Genomic DNA, 17,074 nt, shown 5'->3' on the forward strand with positions numbered 1-17,074 from the left:
GTCTTTCAAGGATTAATGAGAAGAGCTTGCAGATCACAGGGTATTGTTTCCAGACAGGCTTGAGTCCCTTCCTAGACGTTCAGTACTCTCTTTGTGAGAGATCTACGAATACATACCTTCTTCTGAGGCTCATCTGGAGTGTCGGTAGGGGTGATGCAAACTTCTTCAGACTCAGAATGGTTTGACTCACAGGAGGAGACGCTGACAGAATCCATGCTTTCGCCAGAGCTCCCACTTGGCGTAGATTTTGGCTGCTCTTTGGTAGGGGTAGTATTAGCAATCAAGTCGGACCCCAGAAATAACCTTGCAAAAACATGGTAACATGCATGAGATGGGAGCAGGGTTGGGATGCTGCCCACAAGCCAACAGAACTAGAACCAACAGACAAGTTTCCTCGTCATAAAGCTCTTTCAGCCGTTGTTTATCCCTTGTTCTGTGCCATAGTTGGATTAATGTAATGCACTCTACATGGGGCTGCCCTGGAAACTGCAGCTAGTGCAAAATGCGGCAGCTAGGGTTTTATCTGGCGCTGCCCAGTGGGAGCACATCACACCCATTTTGAAAGAGCTGCACTGGCTACCAGTTTGTTTCTGGGTCCAATTCAAGGTGCTGGTTTTGACTTTTAAAGCCCTGAACGGTTTGGGCCCGGGATACCCGAGGGACCGCCTGCTCCCAAGGGTTGCTGCTCACTTGATGAGGTCATCTGAGGGGGCTCTGCTCCGGGTGCAGACAATGAGGGAGGCTCGGCAGTCGTGCACGCAGGCCAGGGCCTTCTCTGTTGCTGCCCCCAGACTCTGGAATGCTCTCCTGGTGGCTATTCGCTCCTTGGTCTCCACCACAGCTTTTAGAAAGAGTGTAAAATCTTGGCTTTTTACCCAGGCTTTTATTTGATTCTCTCTGCTGCTGCTCTTTGTATTCTGTATTGCTTTTATGCTTTTGTTTTGAGTCCGCACGGCTACCCAAGGGAATATACTTAGGTTCTCAAACTTTTAACAATATACCGGCTGAATATTTAGACCAGATCTTGGTACCAAAATTTAGGAGATTTCTGGCCCTCGCACAATTGAGCATTCTCCCTTCATCAGTACTTGATGGTAAATTCAAACGACTTCCTTATGATCAGCGCTGTTGCCCCTGCGGCTCAGGGGATATAGGGTCTATCACCCATGTTATTCTTTATTGCTAGTTTTATAAGGACGCTCGCACCAAATTTATTGCTCCTATTTTAGCCATTTATCCTGGTCACACAGACCAATTTTATTTGGAAATTATGCTGGCCAATTTTAAACCTGTAATTTCAGATAATGTGGCAAAGTTCTGTTTTGTGGCATTCAAGCTCCGTAAAGACTGTATTAGTAATTTGAACAGCTTGTGATTTTGTAAACTTCTGAAATTTTTGAATTTTCTTATTAATGCTATTAATTGTTATTGTTTGTTAATCTGGTCTGTGACTGCAACGTACTAAACATGCTTTTGTTTTAAATTTCTAATCAGATTTTGTTTTATATTTTTAGCTTAATAGTTTAATTGTGTCTTTTTTACAATCTTGTTTTTAAATTTTGCTGTAAACCACATTGAGATTGTTTTAATGAAAGGCGGTATATAAATTTAACAATAAATAAATAAAATAGTTACAACACGGTACCTTTTTCAAATATATCCCAAGTTACACAGACTGCTATTATGTAAGCTCTTATATTCCAAAATGGCAATTCAGCTGTGAGGTGTAAGATGGCGCAAGGCAAAGCCTAGGTGTGCAAAACTTACAGCCCGTCAAGCCAAATGCTGCCCATGCCTACCAACCATGAATTTTGACCGGAGCTTTCCCACAGATAGCTTCCAGTTCTTGGGGTAAATGTTGAGCAAAGCCACACTTGTGGCATGAGGGAAGCAGCCCCTTCCCACTGCTCTCGGGTTTTATTTTTGTGCAGGTTCACACTGCATGCCTCTGTGTTTTCCTTCTAGCCGACGGGGGGACACAGAGAGCAGGTGTGTGTGGGGGGGTCGTAGCAAGGTTGGAGTGGGCCCAGAGACAAGATTTTAAAATGCCCACCCCCACACTGTGGACGATGCAAGTCATTTAATGGTACTAAAGAAAGACATGCTGTTCTGGTAGTAGGGATGTGCGGAACTGGTCTGGAGTTCATTATCGAACTGAAGGGCCCCCACCCGGTTCTGTCAGACCGGAACTGGACCACCGGGTCCAGTCCAGCAGGTCCGCGATTTATTTATTTTTTAAATTCTAAAAAGTAAGTATGTACCTGTAGCCCCTTTGGGGGGCTTGGTGTAGCCGCAGAGGGGGTGGTCCGCGCGGGTTCCCTCCACCCCCGCCGGCCTTCTTCATCACCACAGCGGTCGGGTAACTGTAGCCTTTTTGGCCCTTTTGAGCCTCTGTAAAAGTGAGCGGCTGCCATTTTGGCGGCCGCCGCACATGCACAAATGCCCTCTGTGAGGCCATGGCAGCCGCTCGCTTTTACGGAGACCCGAAAGGGCCAAAAAGGCTACAGTTAACCCAGCCGCGGTGGTGATGAAGAAGTCCGGTGCGGGAAGAGGGAACCCGCGCGGATCCCCCCCCCCCATGGCTACACCAAGCCCCTCGAAGGGGCTACAGGTACATACTTTTACATTTTAGAAATTTAAAACAAAAAGTTCACAGACTGGTCTGGGACCGGACTGGGGCAGGAACGAACTGGGGCGGGACCGAACTGGCCCAGTTCCGCCAGTCCGGCCTCAAACTGAACCGGGCCAGACGGTTCCATGCACACCCTTATCTGAAAGCTCCAGGTCTTAACACTCATATCAATTTCGGAAGATGAATACAACTGGAGGAAGCCTGGGAGGGTACGTTGGGAGGGTCAGTCATGTGACTTGCCTCTGGGGGCCCCCCCCAAGGCAGTCGGGCCCTAGACAACTGTCTCCCCTTGCCCTATTATAGTTACACCCCTGGTGTGTGTGTTTGGGAGCTCCATGGGGAGGATCAAAATATTGCCTTCAAAACCTTGTGTCCTAGACTGGGAGCATTTGTATACATTAACAGATTTCTTCTCTTTTTTCCAACACATGCATGGTGTGCTTTACATCCTTAAGCAAGCAGACTAATATTGTGCAAAAAAGTCAACCTGATGTCACAAGATGTACAGACCTGCCCTGTATATTTATTTAGAAATGGCAAGAGACTTATGTGGATTTATATATACAGTTCGTCGTTCCAGTGCCAAGATTCTCAAAACATCTTAAACTCAAAACATTTCTTCTTTAGGGAAAAAGCTACTTTATACATTAGGATGTTGTCCTCTTGCTGTTGGATGTATTAACATAGCACGACCCATCCACAGTTAAGTTCTTTTAAGCAGGGCTGTGACTCAATTAGAAACAAACCTTAATTGATTAATTGTCTGAATGTTAGATGCCTAATCAATTATAACTGATTACATGTTCATAGAAATTAGCAATGTCTGATTAAAACAATATATTGTCTTTATTATTCAGTGTCATGTTATTCACATGTTATTTAGTGTCATGTTATTCTTGTCTTCTTTTTTTTTTTTAAATCCCCATCCCAATGAAAGGGGGTGATAAAAGAATGCAAATCAGTAATATGGTACCTTGTGAAAGAAAGAAAAATATTTGCTTAAACATATGATACCAAGGTGAGATTTGGATAAATCCCCCTACAGCAAACAAATGCTTACTTGGATAATTGCTTTGAAACAAAGACAAAGTTAGGGAGACATCATTCATCACCTTTCATTCCTCTCCCCAAGGCTCAGCATGAGTGAGGGAGATGCCCCCACCCTTTTCCTAAGCCGTGGGGCAGGGCCTGATTAATTGGCCCCTCCTTGGTAATTCTGCACTAAACTTAAGCAATTTGGTTAACTGGTTAATGTTGCAGCCCTATTTTTTTTTAAGTTCCTTTGATTCCAAAGGGAGAGTTAAGAATGTACTTAACATTGGACTGATTACAGCTTTAATCTTCAGTTATCAAAATGAAAAATATAGGGATGTACTCGAATTGAGGATGTACACAGGTTTGGCGTGACCAGTGGTGAGGGGAGAGTGGCGAGTGGGATCTTTAAAAAGGAGGAGAGCAGATTCTTACCTGCACTCCACCGCCACATGCAGCTTCCTGCTGGGTTGCTGCTTCTCCCAAGAACCCGTCCGTGTGGACACCACACACAGGTTCTTGGGAGAAGTGCTACCGCAGCAGGAACCTGCATGGGGCGGTGGAGAACAATTAAGAACCTGCTCTCCCGCTTTTTAAACATTACCACTTCCCCACTCACCCCCGGCAGTGCCAAACCTGTGCACAAACCTCAGTTCATGCACATCCCTAGAAAAATACTAAACACACAACTACACAGTATAACTTAAATTACCATAAACCCCTCTGAGAATGGAAAGCTTCACACTACATATTTTAAATGCAGCAAATGAATAAAAATGTGAGTAAACCTATACACTTATCCTATGCAATGGCAGGGTGGTGGGGGCGGGGGCACTGCCTATAATTCCCCATTGGCTGTCTCCCCTTTGGTACTGATTTGCAATCATAACTGGGGAACCCCTTTTCACAAGGAGAACTGTGGGCTTGTCAGGGTATATGTACACTTCTCTGTAAAAGAGAAATTCTGCTTTGATGGAGAAATCAAAATCTTTCTCTGGAATGGGGCAATTTATATTTTATTTATTTTTATATTTATATTTATTTTTACATTTTATATCCCGCTCTTCTGCCAAGGAGCCCAGACCGGTGTACTACATACTGAAGTTTCTCCTCACAACAACCCTGTGAAGTAGGTTAGGCTGAGAGAGAAGTGACTGGCCCAGAGTCACCCAGCAAGTATCCTGGCTGAATGGGGATTTGAACTCGGGTCTTCCCGGTCCTAGTCTGGCACTCTAACCACTACACCACACTAGCTCTTATAGCACCCTTTAGGGCATTCCTCATGGCAATGTATCCAAAGCCACCATCCTTCATGCTATACTCACAGGCTCAGCCGCTTCACCATACTCTTCCGAGGTTTTGGTGACGTAGTTGTGTCAACAGCTGCTTCAACCTCGCATGAGAGTGCATAGCTATAAAATAGAGGCCACCTTGTGGTTAAGGCTAAATTCAATTTCCCTACCATGACATACAATCTCTAACTTAAAGCAACATTTCAGCTTCCAGCTGTGAACAACAGCAACCATACTGGCTGAAGAGAAACATGGCAGAATGGAATCAATTACATCTCTCAAAACTGACACGCAAATCAGGCCTCTTACTTCAGCATACACACAGATCAGAAAGAACCACACTCCAGTCTAGGTATCACTGACTGTGTGTTTATGTGAATCTATTATCATTTAACATTTGTTAAGTATCTACAATTTACTAGGCACTGCATGGATAAAAGTTCACATTTCTCCACCTGCAGGACCCCATCTAAATTCAAAACAACACGGAAGATAAATTTTTGCATGAAGTTTAAGGGAACATAGGAGAGAATAAGAGGAAAAGGAAGTCTATATAATGCATATCTGGTTAAGCTGATTACCGGCTAATGGTCAGAACTGATCAGCTGGTATTACCTCAATGGGTAATTTGGGATTTAACGAAAGCATATGAATGCATCTGGTAGCCAAGAATTCAGCCTTCAAACAATGACACCCCTCAGAGCTACAGTCCAGAGCCAGATTTGCCCTCTGAATTGAAAGAGAAAGAGGGCCAGGAGTCGAGCCTGATAGGCTGCACTACTTGCCCTCGGGTGCACAGATTTGTTGCCTGATACAGGGGAGCCTATTTTCTTCTAACACACTTTGCTTATATCTTTGTAAACAAAACCATTACCATAAAGCTCTAGTGCTCTCTCTCATCCAAAGGAAATGGAGAGAGAGAGAGAGAGAGAAAAAAATGGGTTTTTGAAAAGCCTATACCATTAATTATATAGAAAAGCTTCTCCTCACCTCTCCTCCTCTGTTAAGTGCCGCTGTTTCTTAAACCATTGGATGAATCTTCTGTCTGAAGTCATGCAATAGCTATTACAGGAAGATTGCAAGAGCTTAATCTGAGCAATTACTTCAAACTCCTGAGAAAGTAAATAACAAAATTAGAATTGTAATGAGGAAACAAAAGCCAAATACAGACTTGCTTACAAAACAGATGAGAAGACAGACTTGTGACAATTAGGGAAGTTAAGGACTGCACTACAAATTCACCTATTATAATCTGCAGCCTAGTTTAGAAAGGTGCTGAAAACCTATCATTCCAATTGAATTAACAGGTCTGAGGAGCACTCCTTGGTCTTCAAATTAATCCCCCTGCTGGCAAGGCAGTAATAACAATAGCACGGCCCCGCTCGCTCCCACACATCCCCAACACTAAGCTTCCAAAAAGTGATAAGTATATTTGAGATGATATCAGTGAAAGCTTCCTTACACTGCACCCCAGTCATCCACTGATAGAGACTTTCCTCTGAGTTGCCCATCAAAGCAGATGGAGGTGAGGGTAGAAGCATACAACTGCCCACATTGTACTCTAGGAGGAGACAGACTTCCTTAGCCTGCAGTTCATGTCGCTTGGGGCCTAACAATTAAGAAGGAAGGCTTTAGAATACCCAGTTGTGTCATGTTCTGCCCTCCCTCTGAGGGCAAGATATTAAATCCCCAACATATGAGTTGTGGAATAATTAAAATACCAATGAACAAGGAAGCTTACCCGCCTTCTCTTCTCAAAATTGATTAACCCTCCCTGTAGGAAACAAAGAGTATAGAGACTAGTTTCAAAATCCTCATATCCGTACAACTGCAATTTAATGATTATACCATATTGACAGGGGGAACAGGGCTACATTCAAACAAATCAACAGGAAACAGAGCCTACCCTTGCCTATCAAAAGGTCAAACCTTTCAAGACTGTATTTCTAGGATGGTGCTCCTAAAATTAAATTACTTCGATACATTTTAAAATTGGGTCTGATTTTCAAAGATCCTAAAAACACAGAATTCTTGGGTTGGGAGGGACCTTGGAGGTCTGCTAGCCCAATTCCCTGTCCAGTCTCTATCTGAAAAACCCCAGTGAAGGAGAGCCCACTACTGCACAAGGCAGACTGTTCCACTGCTGTACAGCTCTTGCAGTTAGGAAACGCTTTCTAAAATCCAGCCTAAATCTGTTTCCTTGTGATTCCAACCCACTGGTCCTCATTCTGCCTTTAGGAGCAAGAGAGAACAGGTTTGTCCCTTGCTGTGTGTGACAGCCCTTCAGATATTTGAAGATGGCTATCATATCTTCTTCTCTTCTCCAGGTTAAACATACCTAGCTCTTTCCATCACTCCTTATAGGACTTGGTTTCCAGACTCTTCACCATTTTGGCTGCCCATCTCTGACCCCATTCCAGTTCATCCATTTCTCTGCACTTGCAGCTACTGCTGCCCCCCGGCCCCCCACCTCCACTCCAGCCTGGAAATTTGCAGGAATTGCCTCAGGACTTGTAGTCATTTATTAGAACCAACATCTCCACATGGGGGCATTTCCAGCCCCTCTTCCAGCTGCCACAATTGTACAAATCGTAGTAACTGTGCAAAATAGACCCTAAATGCAAATGGTGGTTCTCACAAACATCACGTGCATAAGAGTTAGGTTCAGCTGTGAGTCTTTTAGTAGCTCCATTGCACTCCCTGAGGCACTCCTGTAGGGCCTATCATTTGAATTGTCCCTAGTTCTCCTATCCAGAACTTCCAATGCACGTCTATCGGGGGCACCTAGATGTGGAAAGTATTCTTCTGCAGCTCCAGCCACCAAACCTTGCGAAGCAGATGGCAAGGAGGAGGTAGGGCAGGCGGGCTTGACAAATGTGAGCCAGCGTAGTGGTCATAGTGGTTAGAGTGTTGGACTAGGACTGAGAAGACCAGAGTTTGAATCCTCATTCAATCATGAAACTTACTGGGTGACTTTGGGCCAGTCATGAATCTCTCAGCCTAACCGACCTCACAGGGCTGTTGTGAGGATAAAAATAACCATGTACACCGCTCTGAGCTCCTCAGAGGAAGAGCAGGATATAAATGTAATAAATAAATAAATGGAGCCATGGTAAGGCTGGGGACAAGCGAAGACATGGGCTCCATTGGCCAGTATGAACTCTTGTGAGAAACAGTGAGATTCCTGTGAGACTGTTGCCATTGCATGGAGGTATTAACTGAGGAAGGGAAAGCAAGAGGTGCTCTTGGGGATGTGACCCTGGCTGCCAGAGGGGGCAGGGTCAAGTGACAAGGGAGCCCGGATAAGGAGGATTAGGATGAAGGAGAAAAAAACATGTGAGTGTGAGTATGTATATGTATATGTAGCCACCTAATGGCTCAGTGGGGAAGTAACTTGCCTAGGGAGCAAGAGGTTGCTGGTTCAAATCTCCACTGGTATGGAATCTCCACAGACTATGGGAAACCTCTATCAGGCAGCAGCGATATAGGAAGATGCTGAAAAGCATCATCTCATACTATGCGAGAGATGGGAATGGTAAACCCCTCCTGTATTCTACTAAGAAAACCACATGGCTCTGTGATCGCCAGGAATCAACACCAACTCGATGGCACAACTTTACTTTAGATGGGGGGTGGGGAAGATACAGCTGGAACATCACATATATACATCAGGGCTGTGCATCACATCAGACTGATAATCAGATTTGAGGCAATGCAAGTCCTACCAGGGCATTTGTTTTAGCCCTTCTTTCACATCAGAAGTTTCGCCTCTGAGTATGTATATATATATTTTTGTCAACAATTGTTATGATAATAGATAGGAAAATATAATGAAAGGTAAATAGCTACTAGGAATGCTGTATCTCATATTCAGTCAGCAGATTCATGGACTTGGTACACAAAATTACCTCAATGTAATCCTGAAGGGCTGCGTCAAGCATCGTTAGGTCAGTCAGAAAAGTACCAAGGTAAGGAACGGTGCCCTGCATTACACCCTGCACAAGATCAGAATGCAAACAGGTGAACATCTGCAATTGTACAATGCATTGCAATAGTACATCTGTAATGCTTGCCTATTTTGAGCCCAATTCAAAGCCCTTTATGGTCTGGAATTCAGCATCGCTAATGGTATACCTCCCTCTACATGAATACTCTTGTCCTCTCTAAGTCAGGCTTCATGATACATGCCCACCTTTCCTGGACATTTAGCTACAATCCCCTCCATTGTGCATGATTTCTGCTGGAGTGGAGAGCCTTCATGACATATATACAGCAGTATACACACAGGCTTCCCTTGATGATGAGCTGCTTTTTGTGGATGATGGGGGGCAGGAGACATGGTCCTGCTTCATCCTCCACACACTGTATATAAACATGGATGGTTTGTCTGATGGAATGGAGATGGATGGTTGTTTTTTCCAGAAATAGAAAAAGAAAAGAAGTGTTGGGAGGGGGCAGTTCATAGAAGAATTGGAGGATGTTTAATCCTTTCCCCACGCATTGTTTCTCCAGGATACTTGGTAAAAGCTGGAACAGGCCAGAACACCACCTTAAAAATCATTCTGGATCCCCAAACCAGTGGGATGTATTAGAGACACTGGAAAACAGTATTTTAGAACTGAAATATTTCCAATATTACACTTTTATTTAATCTCTTTAAGGGCAAAAATAGAACGGAACAGCACAACAGCCTGTAACAGCCCATGCTATTGCAATTTTATTACCACCACCACCACCACCCCGCTTCCACCAGAACAGTGTGAAAAACCCTGGAACGGTCTTCTAACAGTCAAGCTGTATCTCCAAAACAGAGGTATGTGCTGCAGACATAATATTGCAGCACTGAAATATTTGCATTATTACAGTTTTATTTACCCCTTCCGTGCAAAAAATGCAATGCTGCAACCTCCTGAAACAGTCCCCAAACTGCCAGACTCCATCCCAGAAACAGTGGCAAGGGCTACCAGTACTGGAGAAGAGTATGGGAACTCTGAAATATTCCCAATATTAAATTTTTATTAACCCCTTCAGGCCCCAAAGTGGACCAGAATGGCGGAATTGCCTGATACAGCCGAGAACAGCTCCCAAACTGTCAAACTGCAGCCCAAAAACAGTGGAATGGGCTGCAATATTGGGGAAGAGTACAGCAGCATTGAAATATTTCCCATCTTGCACTTTTATGAACCTCTTCAGTGCCAAAAATAGACCAGAATGGTGCAATGGCCTGAAGCAATCTAGAATGACCTCCCAACTGTCAAGCTGCATTCCCAAAACAGTGGAATGGGCTATAGACACTGGAGAAGAATATTGTAGTGCTGAAATATTTCCAGTCTTGCACTTTTATGAATACCTTCAGTGCAAAAAATGGACTGGAATGGTGCAACTGCCTGAAACAGCCCAGAACAGTCCCCCAAATTATCAAGCTGCATGCCAGAATGCAGTCAAATGGGCTGCAGACACTGGAGGAGAATAAGGCAGCACCAAAATATTTCCAGCATTGTATCTTATGAACCCTTTCAGTGCAAGATTGGAAATATTTCAATGCTACAATATTCTCCCCAATGTCTGCAACCCCGTTCCACTGTTTTGGGAATTGAACTTGACTGTTAGGGGGCTGTTCTGGGCTGTTCCAAGCTGTTCCACGGTTCTGGTGCTGAAGGAGTCGATAGATTTTCAATAACCCTTTCTTTTGCAGGTTGTTCTGGTAAATTTTTGGCTCTGAAATGTAATATTGGAAATATTTCAGGGCTAAAACATGGTTCTCCACTGTCTCTAACACATCCCTCTGGTTTTGGGACCCAGAAAAAAAAATTCAGCCATGCAACCCAATGAGAGATAAGTGGTATATAAATATTTTTAATAAGAACATTTAACAAAAAGTAGTTGTGAATATTCTGGAGTGGAAGATGGCAAATACAAAAGCCTCCCTAACCATTTTCCTGCTCCCACACCCTTCCTGAAGCTCCTTTTCTGAAAAAAGAAATCAAAAACAGTATAGCAGCTCTAATACATTTATTTGTTTGTAACATGGAGTTGGCCCAGTGGTTTTAAACCTGTGTGCTCAGAGACAACAGTGGGAGACATGAGTGTATACATTACGGGAAGCAATACTTCTATCATACCACACTCAGCTCTCCTAAAAAAAGCAATTGTCTGTCTCCAGCCGTAGAAGTACAGGCACTTCCAATACCAGGGGGAAAACACTCCTTGCATATAGTTAAAGGAAGGTATCCCCAGGGCCATTCTTCGCATATTTTTTCTTCTAAATTCTGTATCACCATCAAGGCTCTCCTACTCTCTTTCTTTCTTATTCTACGTGATTCAATTTCCATCTTTCCTCTGGGACCAATTCTAATGCAATTTAGCAGTTGCTCATTTGCTCAGCTATCTTTCCTTGCACAATATGTTCTCTTCCCCTTTTCCAGATGGCATGTCTGTCTTCGTATAGAACAGGTTGGAATCAATGACATCCGCCTGGGCTCCCAACACCACAAACTTGTATATGGATGGAAAATACAACAGTGTTGAAGAGAGGTGCATAGCAGATGCCAAATGTGGACAGCAGTTGCTCTCTAACCTGTGAGGTTAGAAAATACTATTGAACACTCTCATATGGCCCTAGTGAATGACAGAGGTGGGTTCTGTTACTAGAGCCATATGCAGATGCAACACTTAACCATAGTTTGTTTTCTCTCACCTCAGGGTTAAGCATGGCTAAGAAACTTCCTTTGCCTTGCTTGGCCTTTACTTCCGAGAGACTAAACACATTTCAGTCGTCTCCCTAGATGTATCTTTCAGAGACAGGGCTCAGTTCAGCAGTACACACTTACACTACACATTTAACCAGGACATTACACACTTAACTAGAACAGTACACAGCTAACCAGGATACAGACAACAAAGCACAGCTACTTCTGGTCAGTTACACATTGTATCTGCACGGGATCCAGGTGTTTCCTAACACTGTTTACACAACAGTGCTATTTACATATTCCTCTGAGCAGCTTCTGGTGGGGATCTGGAGAAAGTTAAAAGGGCAAGACCTCACCATATCTTTCTGAAGTTGAAGCCGCCTCTGAGTTCTCTTCTGGTTCTCTTTAATGCTGCTGTCCAAATTTGCAAATTTTGATGTCCCTTCCTGCAGTGTGAATAAAAGGGCAAGTAATGGAAGATCACTGAACAGGCTGACAGACATTTCCAGTAGCAAACTATACACCCTTCTCTCTCAAGTCCAGAAAACATGTCCACTTTTCATGGCTCCTTTTTGTAAAAGAAAAAGAAAAAGAAGATTCAAGCTTTTGTATTTCCTGGAATTGTGGAGGATAGCCATTCCAAAATGCCACAAGCAAAGTTTACTTGCACAATACTTCTGGCCCAGCTGAAAACCACTGTCAGTCTCTAGACTCCTCCAAACCAAGCACATTATCACTTCTAGACAATCAATTGACTTTTCCCTCCTTTAACATCTTGTCCCTAAGCTATTTCATAATGTGTTTATTAATAAACATTTCCCCCTCCATTATGTAACACTCTGGAGTTTTTTCCTGAGATGTTTGCATTGGGATATGATGACTAATCTCTGGTTTGCTGACTAACAAGGAGACAGGAAATAAAAATGCTTGTTTTTACATTCCAACTGCTCAGGCTTCGGAGACCACTTTTCCAAGAACCTCATGAACAGAAGCCATATTTCACAATATGTTTCAGTCTTCTGCCATAGAGCATTTTATTTATTTATTTATTTTATTACACTTCTATACCACCCCATCCAAAGGCTCTGTGCAGTGCACAACTGGTGAAATACTACAACAAACAGCAATTAAAACAAACAGATTAAAACAATATAAAAACAAATCTAAAACAGTTCAGAGCCATTTAAAACCAATTAAAAATACTTAAAAACAATTTAAAAACCTTGGAAGGCCAGGCTTCCAGTAAGTCTTTAGGGCTCTCCTGAAGGTCAGCAATGAGCCCAGACTACGGATATCTGCTGGGCCAGAAGCAGCTACAGAGAAGGCCTGGTTTTGAGTCGCCACCAGACACGCCAGGGGTAACTGGAGACTGACCTTTCCGGGTGACCTCAACAAACGATGGGGATCATACAGAAGAAGGGGCTCTCTAAGGTAACCCGGACCTAAACTGTTCAGGGCTTTAAAGGTAATAACCAGCACTTAGTATTTTGCCTGGAAACATATTGGCAGCCAATGCAACTGTTTGAGAACAGGCATAATATGGTCTCAGGTTACCCTAGAGACCAGGCTGGCTCCTGCATTTTGAACTAACTGAAGTCTCTGAACTACATACAAAGGCAGCCCCACATAGAGCAGATTGCAATTAACCTATCACCATTATTCTCTAGCCTACGTTTATCCACAACTGCATAGTTTCTCACATCATACCTCACAACAACAAAACAATAGTTCGGATGTGAGTCCCTAATATCTTCCACAATCAAAATTGATGCAAATAATTCATTTAGCTTCTCAGCTATCTCCCTGTCACCCTTTCACACTTTTGTCATCTAGTTCTTACTACCTCCCTGACTAGTTTGCTGTGCCTGATGTATCACAAAGTGGGTTATTTATTTATTTTTATCCCCTGATCAATGTATTCTCCCAGTTCTTGTCTTTGCTTGCCTTATCATCAACTTGTATTTGTTTTGCCAGAGTTCATGACCTTTAATTTCTCAACTGGGCAAGACTTTTAAATAAGACTTTCAATTTTTATGGCTTCCTTTACACTCCAATTTAACCATGCTGGCATTCTTTGGGTTTTTTTTGCATACTTTCTACTCTGTGATCTAAATTTTATCTGAGCCTTTGCTATTGCAGTTTTAAATCACTTACAAACTTCCTGAGGTATTTGATCCTGCTGACTCTTTCCTTTATCTTATCTCTACATGTTTAATATATTCCTTCTTATAAAATTAAATGTGAGTGTATTGGACTTCCTAGGCAATTTTCCACTCACATATATATTGAATTTCAGATTACTCTGGCAACTGCTCAAAAGCATGTCAATGATCCATCTCCAGATTCTGGACACCACTCATGATTACTTAATGGGTGGCACCCCCTCTCTTGTCAACTCAATGACTAACTGTTCTAAGACACAATCATTTGTCACATCAAGAAATGTTATCCTTTGTGTCATCATCTGAATATACATATACCCAGTGAGAATAACTGAAATTACCCATTATCACATTTTTTAGCTACCTCCTTGATATTTTTCTGTTTTAAGATCATCACTGTTAGAATGGCCCCAATACTATATTCCCTTTTCAAGCCTGAGATTTCAATTTATTGTACTCAATACTTTTTTGACATATGGAGCAACACCACCACCAGTTCAGCTTACTCTTTACTATCCATAGATTTTTTTTTTTATTCAGGGGTAACTTATCCAGTTGATCAGGGATGTGGATCTTCAGAATTCAGAAAAAATCTGAATTGGAAAATTTCTAGAAAATTCCTATGCAATCCTCTCATTTGCATAAAATGTCCATTAAAATTAATGCAAAATTAAATTAAAATCAGAAAGGTCACAGACAAATTTTTTTGGCCTTTCTTTATATGTCTTTTGTTTTTGCCTGTGATTTTCTCATTATGCCTTTTTCCATTTGACAAGCACTCCATGATCTCTACATGCTCATTAGCATATTCCATCTTAACCTCAATGGGAGCACTCAGAACATTCTAATTATCCCACTAACTAATGAGTTATGCTGAACCAAATGTGTCATTGCTTCTAATGGCTTCCCCTAAGAAGTCAGCTTAAACGCAGATCTGTGACCTTTATAAGTTTAAATGTAATATGTTTTGATTCAAATGGAATCCATGTCTTTTATACCAGCTTGGCTTATTTCCCTAAATGTTCCCCCAGTGCATAACTCATCTAAACCCTTCCTCCTGATACTATTCTCTCATCCATGCATTGAGACCTCACAGCACTGAGTCTGTCTGGCCTTGCATGTGGAAAAGGTAGCATTTTTGGAGGCCTGCACTACAATTTCTTAAACAGCAACTTAAGACTGAATTCCAAGACCTCATGGCTGTACTTCCTAATGTCAGTGGTGCCAATGTGTACCATGATTACTGTCTCTTCCCTCACATTATCTGACACCTTGTCTTCACATCACGAATAGTCACTATGTGTTCTACGAACCCATTACAAAACTCTCTCCCTCTCCTTATGATCAAATCTCCCACTAGGCGGTCTCCACCACCACTCATCCCCAGAGATATAGCCATGGTGCAAGACACTGTGGATATATCAACTAAGAGGTGCATCCTTTCTAAGCAATTGTTTTCTTCGCCCTCCGTATATGCCATCTTGCCCCAAGATTCTCAGTCCCCACAACAGCAAAGCATCTGACACCACAGGAGTGGGACTTCTCTATAATGTCCCTAAAAGTATAATCTATATACTCTTTCAACTTCTGCATTTTGGTCACCTTAGCCTCAAGGGGACAAACTCGTTCCCTAAGAACCAGGAACTCATCACACTAAATACACACCATGAATTCTGCCCAGCAAGCAAACTGTCATACACGTGGTATCCTGTGTAAGATAATTGCTAGCGTATCTTTTCACTCATGGTCCTGTTCCAAATCTGGCTCCCTGCCATCTGGTACCCCAATGCTAACCCAGGAGTGGAGACTGGTAGCAACAGAATCTATCTGCACCCCACATTGGGTAGTATATGTATTGCAGCTTTGCCGCACTCCTCATTCTCAAGCAATGCTAGATGCTTACAAGGGATGTGTTTCTTCCCAAGTATACTATTAGATTCCTTTATTTAAATAATTTCTATCCTGCCTTTTTATGTTAACATATGCATGGTGGTTTACAAAGAGCAAATGGATATAATAAAATCAGTATAGGCACTTTCCAGTTTTGATATTGCTGCTGTGATTTTTATGCATGTGTGTGTTCTGTTTTTTTGCGGGGGGGAGGGGGCGTTAAATCAAGAGCCATCAAGTATCAGCAGCCCTTCATTATTTCAGCTTTGCATCTATAGATTGCTAAGAATTTATTTGTCTAATAGCAAAAGTGCTCAAATTGGGGATGGGGGGAAAGGGACTGATTGGGTTAAACACAGATAGCACACAGACATTTTCTTGCCCAATATTTTTGATGCCACTGTGAAAGAACTTCTGCCAGAGTCCACTCGTAAGTGACACATCTGGACACTGGAAGTCATTTAGAGAAAAAGCTGAATATAGCACAGCGCTCATAAGGCTTAAAAAGTAATGCATTTGCACACCACCCTCATTCTTGCTATTTACCCTCATTAGCAGCTCCCGGCTTGTTAAATAGTTGTCATGATCAGAGAAAATTTCTGACAGTTCTTCAAACATCAACATTCTTTCCCTGCACAGAGGAGAAGCAAAGTGAATTCAAAATTCTGAGGCAACCTAAAGCAAACTGAAAGCTAATGTATCTGGTGGGCCACTGCATGAAACAGAATGCTGGACTAGATGGGCCTTGGGCCTGATCCAGCAGCGCTGTTCTTATGTTCTAATGTGCTTGGCTGGTTGTGATAAGATAGTGTTGTTACTGCCTTCTTGTAAGGTGAAAGGTGACCTAGAGTGCAAGTAGACATGACACTGGGAGACCCCTGATCAGATCTGCTGCTGTTTTTTTAAAAAAGTTTAATATTGTCTACTGGGGGGTGGGCAAATCTGGTGGTGGGTATGGGCACTCCTTTCATGGTTTCCTTAATGAACATACCCACATGAAGCTGCTGCATAAGGGGACTGATCAGTCTCCCAATGTCACATCTGTAAACTAGTCAAAACAGGTTGTTTACCTGTAACCATTGATCTGGCAGTGATCTGTTGCAGTCATAAGAATGGGTTCTGCACCTGTGTGGGACCATTCGGACAGAATTGACTAGCTCCTCAAAGCGCTTAGCCCCACCCCCTGGATGTGGTACACTTGCTTAGTTTGGGCAGGCTAGCGTTTTCTCCTCAGTTCCTGAAGGATCAACATTTGGTTGCAATTATCCCGTGGAACCAGTCTACAGTCCAATAAAGTAAGTAGTAGTGCATGTTTTATAAACATACGAGTTGTCACTTCGCATACAGCAGCAGGGCTGGCGGGAGGGTCTTATG

General features: G+C 42.7%; 1 protein-coding gene across 8 annotated transcripts in view; it reads right to left on the minus strand.

The window, feature by feature from the left end:
* RGL1 (ral guanine nucleotide dissociation stimulator like 1) overlaps window positions 1-17,074 on the minus strand; it is a 190,225-nt gene that overhangs the window by 10,396 nt on the left and 162,755 nt on the right. For all 8 annotated transcript variants that reach the window (XM_053245816.1, XM_053245817.1, XM_053245818.1 and 5 more), the window contains 7 exons: window positions 16,247-16,331; window positions 12,005-12,094; window positions 8,865-8,951; window positions 6,698-6,730; window positions 5,947-6,068; window positions 4,990-5,076; window positions 117-303 (listed from right to left, as the gene is read on the minus strand). In XM_053245816.1, the coding sequence (XP_053101791.1) occupies window positions 117-303; window positions 4,990-5,076; window positions 5,947-6,068; window positions 6,698-6,730; window positions 8,865-8,951; window positions 12,005-12,094; window positions 16,247-16,331 (691 nt within the window). The remainder of the gene's footprint in view (window positions 1-116; window positions 304-4,989; window positions 5,077-5,946; window positions 6,069-6,697; window positions 6,731-8,864; window positions 8,952-12,004; window positions 12,095-16,246; window positions 16,332-17,074) is intronic.

Source organism: Hemicordylus capensis, chromosome 4 (assembly GCF_027244095.1).
Source record: "Hemicordylus capensis ecotype Gifberg chromosome 4, rHemCap1.1.pri, whole genome shotgun sequence".
Classification (NCBI taxonomy): Eukaryota; Metazoa; Chordata; class Lepidosauria; order Squamata; family Cordylidae; genus Hemicordylus; species Hemicordylus capensis.